Here is a 9,407-nt window from a genome sequence, read left to right as displayed (position 1 = left end):
AATAATGGAATCCACATCAATATTTAGTAATGCAGGAACACAATCAACTTTCCCTTTACACTGCCTTATAGAAGTGCAGAAGGTGAAGAGAAGAAAAGATAACACAGACATGTTCCTTTACTATTAAACCACCTATAATAGTACAGAGCATCAATTACTGATGTTACACATGACTAATCCAAGAAAGGAACAAAGGAGAAACATGACTGAACAATCTGGAGTTATTTATTAGGAAAAGTAAGACAAAAGTACTGTTTCAACATTCATACAGAACAAACATTAACAAAACCAGGAAAATAAACTATAAAAAGTAGGCCCAACATACTGAAATTTGTTTATGGCAGTAATGAATAAGTAAATTAAATTCAAACTTCAATCATGCAAACAGGCAGTTAAGATTTATACAGTTTTAATGGGGATGAATTACAGTATTGGCCACAGCTTGGCCACAACAAAAAGACTTAGTGACATATTAAAGAAATCTATTCTGTACATTCAGTAATGAGCATCTATAAAATGAAAAATAAATTAAACAATTTACAAGAGATGTATTATAGATTACATAAAGGTATAATTTAGTAATTTTACAAATAAAATTTGCATCACATCATACATTTTTTTACATCACATCTTCAGTGTCAGAACAGTAAACAAAAAAAGCTGAGACATAACTTGAGTACAATGCAATAGAATAAGGCAACTGAACCAAAATGGCTCATAGAAGAGTCTTCTCTACATGGGTTTGCAATTTATGAATGTGCCATCCCTTATGATAAAGAACCAACCTTGCTGCTAACCCCCAAATTCCTCCTGCCTCCCTCTGAAATTACGATTTGGTCATTAGATGGTCTGCATGCTGCAAGACAATTGCTTGACAACCAAAACAAAAATATGTATGATTAAAATGCCAAGAGTCCTATTACGACCAGTGTAAAAAAAAAAAAAAAAAAAAAAAAAGATGATGCTGCCTATCAAAACAAAATTTTCCATATTCTCCATCATAATTCAAATACCCAAATATTCAACCCCATTACTTTTGAGCTTCTTGGCAATGTAACATAAAATTTCTTCATGTTTTCATTCACAACTCTTTTTCAATCTGAATTAATGCAACTGTTCCAAGTCTTTGTATTTACAATGGTCTAAAATTTATACCTATGAAATTGTGAAAATGTTTAATTAAAATTAAAATATACGACTCCAAACTAACAATTTGTATTCCATATTTTAGATTCTCTTATGGATAGGACCAATTTAACATTTCAACTTTAAAAGTAGTTTTAAATACATATATTTACAATTTTCAAACAAAAATGCTTACAGTTATGGCCATACTTTTTGAAGAATTAACAAAGGATGTATGTCAAACCATTACAGGTGGTACTAAGAACTGTTTTTACTTTAAACAGCTACAGTGACAATGGACGGTAAACTGTAAGATTAATACCTAAACTACTCTTACAACTGAAATCTAGAAATGGAAGATGATCTGATATAATACACAAACTAAATGTTACCTGCTTTACAGAAAGCAGCATAGAAAGCCCATCCCACAAATGACTTTCAACATTAATGAACCACAGAATATATACTAAAAAGGTAAGCTTGAAATAAGGCCAGAAGAAATCTGAGTGATAAATTTCAAGTCAGTCAAAAGGACCAGGTCATAAACATAGTATTTACAACTTGTATTTAGATTTTAAATTTTTCAACAAGTGATTTAGCACCAGCAGTAATATGCAAAGTGGCATTACTGTGTTCTCCATTTAACTACATTTGAGAAGACCTTGGAGCCTAATCTTGCTCATTACTGCTTAAGGTAGTACCTACTTAAGTCATCAGGCTATTTGGATATCTACAGTGTGTGCAGGGCTTGGCACTCTGTTAAACAACCAGGATTACTTAAATATTCTTCCGTTAGCACATCTCTTGATGTTTCCAGGAGGGCTGGTTGTTACAGTGTTCTATACACATCAAGTGTGAGCAGGTTAGCAACTTGCCAAATAGCCTCGCTTGCACTTTTGTTTTCTTTATTAAAAGACTTCACTGAAGATTTTTTTATTATGGATTATAGAATATTGGTAACAATCTTTGGAATGTATTAACAGAAGCCATATTATAACTGATACACAGGGCATTTAAGAACATTGTGGAATATCACTGGGGAATAACCCCAGTAGACTGCATAAGGCATTTGTGGTCCTCCATATTAGCTCCATCTCAAATACAAACTTTGTTTCTGCAGATTTAGCTAACTGACTCCCAAACTGTAAGCACAGCAAGCTAAAAGTTACCCTTCCACTATGGTGTGGCCTAAAACCGAGGTCTCTCAAAACTTCACTTCGGTTATTGTTTCTATAACGTTTGCTTGCTTTTGTACTATAACCCATGTGTGTCTGAGTCATAAACACTTAAATCTTACACAACGTTTTTGTTAATTCCTCCTCTATATATTTTTTAAATCAAAAAATATATAATATTTGTAGGAAGGATGAAGAAGCCTGCTTCATAAGGAAAACATTATCATGTTAAAAGGTACCTTCATTATGGTTTCAATAGTTGCAGGAGAAATAGTGGATTGTACCTGATTAGCTGTACTGACACACTCATAATACTTTTTTTTTTTTTGCTTTAAATGCTAAACAAAACTGTCTAGTCTTTGATTCTGTTCAGAATTGTGCTATCTTATCTTCTTACAATATCGATTATTTCAAAGGGTGCATAATGAATGCAATATACTTATACAGCAGTACAAAGGCATGAGTGCAAGCTGAATAATTACATAAGAGACACTGGACACTTTAGGGAACACAGATTATTTTGCTCCAAATGAAAGCACTTGAATTATATGAAAACAAACTCTCACTGCTTTCCTGAAACATTTAGGGAATATAATTTATTGCTACCATTATTTGGAATGGACCAGTTTCTAAAAAATATATTTTTCCTGAACCAATGTAGGTCCAAAATGTGTAAAAGCTGTGGTGTAACAAAGACTATTTTCTCCATGCTAAAAGAACAAGGAATACCTCAACCTAGATATACAGGATACGTACTAACCACTACTTAAAAGCAAGAGAAACATAACTCCTCAAATAAGATTAACAGTCCTAATAATACCTTTAGAAGGACCATAGTTACACTTCTCTTCAATTTTTAACACACAGGTTAAGCTAATAGTACAACCTAGCTTCTAACTCTATTAATGCCATTAATTTAAATAGTGCCAGAAGGTATTTTATGAAGAGCTGACAGGACCTTATGGATACTTCGTTGCTGGAAGTATGTAAATCAAAGAAAAAAGGCTGACATCCTCAAAGGTGCCTAAGTACCTTTGAGGACCTCTGCCAAAGCTCTTAAAAGAATAAAAAGGGAAAGAAAGGTTATCCATACTGCTACTCTCTCCTAGAGTCTAAATTTAATGAGCCCTTCTAGGAAGTTGTTTGTGCAAGTGGCAACAATCTACTGGATTCATTAAAAAGTACTCAGCATAAAAATACTTACAGAAATGCTATATTTCCCCCAATGTGTTAACAGTCCAAAATGCACCAGAGCAATATTGCTTCTCATTTAAAGTGGTTAGCTCCCTTAAGCAGATTTGGAAAGGTTTTTGAAGTAGTTAAAGATTTTCTAGCCATACCAGCCAGACCATAACAGTATTTTCATATAAAAATGAAGTGTCTGATATAGAAATAGCTAAACTTAGGTGGCTAAAAAGTTAACACCACTGCAGAGAGACAATGGCCTCTTAAAGTCAGAAGTGATGTCTGGGGCAGGGCCAAATGAGAGGGACGAATAAAGAGAGACTAGTTTAAGTAATTATTTCAACAAAAGTAGAATAGTTTGCCAGGAGACCAACAAACTTGTATCAACTTCCTGACTGTTCTGTGTCAGGTCTGAGAGATCATTTACATTGCTGATAAAAGTATTATTGTTGACATCTTTAGTAAGTGTTACAGAATGAAAACAGTAGAACTATTGCCAGGAATGCTCCTGCATCAAGTTCCAGAGCTAGCAAATCCAGCATTGTTGGCACCATATGAGAAATGAAAGGCACTAATGTGGCTGCTTTATCTGGGTGTTACTACATTCAGAATGAGCTTGCTTCTTCCTTTAAAGGTGAAGGAAATGGTCCCACTTGAAGAGAGAGCAGTTCAGAAAACCTGTACATTTGAAAAAGCATTTGCTGCGCTTCCTCTGCTAGATTCAGCTGCTACTTGATTTAGTTTACAGCAAAAGGACATTGACTAGCTCCGAGGCAGAAATATTAAATGTGAAGTAACAACAGCAAATATGAAGAATCAAATCACTTTGCTGTACAGAGAGTACAGACTTTTGCACTGTACATAGGAATCCAGATGAAAAGATCTAACGCTAATCTCATAGGGCACTTTTATACATGCTCCAGGGGTCGTGGTGGCAGTGGTGGAGCTTTGATTAGAGTGACTTCAAGAGCCCCTCTAATTAAGGCACCTCTGCGTCTTGTGTATTAGCATCCTTGTGCTTAAAAAAGGTGGTGGCGACATTTGAACTAAAGCTCCTTGAATGAACTTTAGTTTAAATGTCCCTGCTGCCAATTTTAAGTGCAGGGACGCTGATGCATGAGACTCAGGAAGCAGCTGGAGCGCAATAATTACCATGCTCCAGCAGACTCAATTAATCGAGACTGCTCCAACACATCAGAATTCCATTGCAATGGAGCAGCCTCCGCACTTGTATGTGTATACATCTATAAATCTCGATATAGATATCTGTAATGTCTACCAACTTGGATGACAAAAGGGGCATCAAATTTTCTGTTTTGAAAGAACCAAACACATCGCAAAAACTTTCCTGAAAATAATCCTTATTGATGTGAATTACCCTTATTGTAGATTAGGGGCAGAAAACTTTTCTGGTATTTTTTGGAGAGGTCAACATAATCATACTGATGGAACTATAGAACGGAAGCCATCTTTTTCAAGGTCAAGAGAAGAAGTTTATTCTTAAATTGTCAACATGTTCTGACTGTTATTCCAGAACTGATTAATTGTGTCCTGAATTGACCAGGGTCATTTCTCTGTTAGATAGACTTCCTAAAAAGGCTAGACTGGAAAAGGAAAGTTGCAACTAAATCTTACTTTCATATCTGCTGGTCAGTATATATAAATTACTTTTAATTACTATTTCAAAAACAATTCTTAGGTTGTGTTCCAGTACTACAGGATATATAGAGAATAAATTAATCTCAGCATTTATCTGGACTAGCTGAACTGTTTCTTGCAAGAAACTGCAAGAAGCATGAGACAGAGGTGCTCCAACATTTGAGAATGCCATGAATACAGGATGTGAAACTCTGTATGAGGTTACTACAATAAATCTACAAAAACATTTTCCTTTGTGGAAAACTTATAGAATAAATGTGTTTTAATGAACTATCATTACAAACCATCATACTTCTTGTACTACGTCATAGCTTGAAACCTGTAGCAGCTTTTAGAGAACATGTTACTCAAGATGTGCTCATCTGCTTCACAGACTGAAGATAGCCTTCAAAAATAGGATCACTTAGAAAATGGAAAACCTCATTCTCCAACTGAAGCAATATTTCAATATATTCAAAATGGATACCTGCCTTCAGTACCCAGCAGCAACAACAATCAAACTATGTCTGAAGTTGGCACTGTTCCAAAGTTGAATAAAGTGGCTATTTGTACAAATCATTGCACTTTGGGACTTTAGGAATTTCTAAAATCTCCAGTTTAAAAGGAGTTCAACTTAAAGAATAGAAAGACAAGTTTTACCTAGTACATTCAATCCTTTCTGTGTACATTGTGGGTTAGGGAAAATGGTTAAAAGTTCAGCTGCTGCTATAATGGAATATAGCAATGTTCTGGAATTGTTTATTAATCTTTTTCATTTTATTTTTTTAGATTAACACTCATTTATAAACATGAAAATCTAATTTATCAGTAAATTTTATTCTGATGTTTCCTTTAGATTCAAGAGAGAAAACCTCTCTCATTCATGTACTATAAAGCTGGACATTTCTTATTAGAGACACTAAATACGCTAGCACATAGCTGACGATCTCTGAAATGGTCTTTCTAATCTAGTAGCTCATCTCACGGCAGCACTAGACATCACAGTAAATACACTACTGTAAATTTTTAAACCACTGTGAGAACGAAATATTCAGGCAAAAAAGGACTAGTTACAAAATATGGAATTCATCCCAAGGCCACAGTTCAATACGCAGTTCCAATTATTGCCAAGTGTACTGAATACTGGTCCTTTTGACATTGCAATACAAACTCTGAAACCATTGTAAACAAACCTCCAATTCCAAATACATGTATAAAAATATTGTTAATTTTTAATAAGCTCAAAGTTGAGATTACATCTCACAAAAAATGAAGAACTAACCATCCTTCAAACCAGTAAAAAAGGAATTGAAGCTATGCATGATTACTCAGAAAGATGATCGACACTTCAGATTTACAAACTTTAACACTACTGCTATTTTAGTCCTTGGTCTCTTTTGGGTAGATTCTATAAACTGTGCCAGGTTTTATGGTGGATTTGATAGTGAAAATGGTAGAAATCAAAAGTTTGCTTAATCTAGACAGGTCCATTCTAAAGCCTTGCTGTTCTTTGACTCAAACCTAATTCAGAGAGATGGTCTTGCCAAGATTCCCCATGTGCTGCCTATCTGAGCAACCATATCTCAGAAACAGATAAAATGGAGTTGCAGTAGTAGCTGCTACTGCCCTTCTCTGCTTTTTGCTTACAAGGCAGAGATTTTTTATTTCCTCCCTGTTTTATATCAAATACCATGATTACTGAAATGTGTTTAATGTCATAACACTTTACTGTCCTTAATGTAAGAAGCCATTTTTAAAATGCAAACAACTTTCCTTTTTCCTTTTGTTGATGGCACCCTGTTTTTTTTAAGTCAATGTTTTGAAACGTAGAAAGGAAATTCTGCTGTTAGAACAAGGCAAACAAGGACTAAAGCAAATAGATTAAAATAAACCACCTACACCAGATTACATACAAAACAGATTTGCTTAGCATTAAAGCCCAAAATATTTTAAGTGCCAGACGCATAAGGAGCTGGAATTCTCTCTTTTGGAAGCTTGTTTTTCAGAGGATGTATTGCATATTAAAAGTTCAATACTGGTTATGTGTACTGGAGTACATCAAACAAACAAACAAACAAACCCCTCTAATATTTTACTTATAAATGCCCAACATGGTAAGATTCCACTTCTTTAAAATGGCAATATCCAGCAGCTTACCACGTTTAAATTTAAAAACATTTACAGTAAAACCACTGCTTTTTTCCTTTGGTTCCCATTGATTTAAACGATGCAGTAATGTCATCCAAGTGGAAAGCAGCTCAGCGTAAAGACATCTGGTTCTTCAGCTGAAATTCGGCAACCCAAGAAGAGCACCAACAGCTCCAAAATACCCCTGTTTATTTAAAGAAAAGAGCTGTCATTCTAAGTTTGAACCATAACATTTAAAATTCAGCAATACATTTCTTAACCCAAAGTGAGGACTTGGAAAGAACAACGTTTACTTGTGCTACACTGTCCTTCGTGTGAGGTTTCCAAAGCTCTACAAACACAAACCCTTTGCTCTTAAAAGAATGCTTGCCCTACTTGACTCTGTTCCCTAAAATTTACAAATCTCATTAGACTCTTTCATTTACTAATGTATCTTAAGGATTTCCAAGCACATATCAATGATACTTGACCACACATAGCAAAAGCTTTTCAGAAGAACTGAGAAATGACAACTGCCCTGTGACTTTTAACATTCGCACCAATGTACTACTCTAAACTTCTCCTCCTAATTCCACCCTAGTCTCCTACAGGTAACATCTACTAGTAGTAAGTGGCTTGTTAGTGTAAGTTCTGGCCCTGCTCAGCAGTAGCCTACACTCTAGAACTCACTGAAGGAAGAGACAAGGACCACAGAATAAAACTGTTTTTGGAAAGGCCCAAACATAGCAAGCTACACTCTAGACTGAATCTTTATGTTGAAGACAAATGCAAGAGCCATGCCTTTGTTATAAAACCTCTTCTTGTACTTAATTGGAAAAAATGCTAAAAGAGCCCTATTATGATCTCCAGAGACTTTCAGACCTTGCCAAATATCAGAATCTAAAGCCAAACCAAGTAGAACCCACAGACAATTAGCAAGGAAGTACAACTAAAGTCTAACTAACAACTTCAGATACTATCACTGTGATGCCTGCTCCAACGGTCATCTTGGTTCCATATTCAAACTGGAACTAAAAGAAAAGGAAAAAAATGGAGAACTGATCAAATAAAAAGATCTGATACTGAATGTCATATACCACTGGCATTCTGTAGGCTTATAGCAGATCTATTAGAGTTTACTGGTCATCTTCCAAGAGGCAACAAGTTGACACCCTGCTGGACCATAAGGCACTTTAACATGGATTACCTGCAGTCAAACCAGGACATATTCTCTCAATATGAAGAATCAGCTAATTTTGCAGAATGTACCTGTAGGCAGGTGTTAGACCACCAATAAAAGTAAACAAACGGTTCTCCTCAAATTTGAAATGTTCATTGTAAGCAGCAGTTGTATAAAGATTAAAAGCAGTCCAGGCCAACTAGGATTCTGACCTGTAACCTTTCAGGATGTGAAAATATGCTAACAAAGAATGGTATAAAATGTCCGGTCAGTGGCCACTTCTTTACATCCCTCAAACTGTTAGGCTGCAGAAAGATGCACCCCATACTTATTGCCCTGTTGAATAATCATCTACTCAGAAAGGGAAGGAAAGAAACCTCTTCAGCAGAAGTTGATGGCATTAAAATATTTCTGCATTGTCTCCAAGAAACTGTGGGGAAAATGGAATTTTCCTAAAATGACTAAAGTCTTTCCTTTCAAGTTCTACTTTGAAATGACCCAGAGAATGGATACAGGCAACTGCCTCTGCAAGACTTAGAACACTAACACCTACCATGAACTTTACATATCAAGATGGAGCTGCAAGATGGAAATATTGTTTAAGTGTCAATGTTATGTAAATGACATCTAGTAGCTCCATGTATCCCAGAGTTCTCAAGAAATGAACATACGTTAACACTGCACAAAAAATGAATTCAGGTAAAACAGAGAGAATGCATGTTCAATGCATATACTACAAAGGGTTTTATTTTTCTGACATATTCAGTTCTTGAGGCTATTTGCCATCAAACTTCAATGATGCAAAACCTTTTCAAATCCCTTCACTGCCTGTAGACTTGGTAGTGAAATGCCTAGGTGTTTAACTGACCAGAAGACTGCCTCATCCAAATAGGACAAACTTAGCCATTGAAATTTGCCTATTGATTCTTTATGACCCCCTAATCAAAACTACCTATTGAAAATTAACACTACTGTGA

General features: G+C 35.3%; 1 protein-coding gene across 2 annotated transcripts in view; it reads right to left on the bottom strand.

Moving 5' to 3' along the window:
• Positions 1-207: 207 nt before the first annotated feature.
• PANK3 (pantothenate kinase 3) overlaps positions 208-9,407 on the bottom strand; it is a 32,393-nt gene continuing 23,193 nt past the window's right edge. For both annotated transcript variants that reach the window (XM_006262023.4, XM_019487143.2), the window contains one exon: positions 208-7,455. In XM_006262023.4, the coding sequence (XP_006262085.2) occupies positions 7,405-7,455 (51 nt within the window). In that variant the 3' untranslated portion in view covers positions 208-7,404. The remainder of the gene's footprint in view (positions 7,456-9,407) is intronic.

The sequence above is a fragment of the Alligator mississippiensis genome, chromosome 9, assembly GCF_030867095.1.
Source record: "Alligator mississippiensis isolate rAllMis1 chromosome 9, rAllMis1, whole genome shotgun sequence".
NCBI lineage: Eukaryota > Metazoa > Chordata > Crocodylia > Alligatoridae > Alligator > Alligator mississippiensis.
Note: the sequence above shows the minus strand (reverse complement) of the source record. Positions and strands in the feature narration are given on the sequence as shown.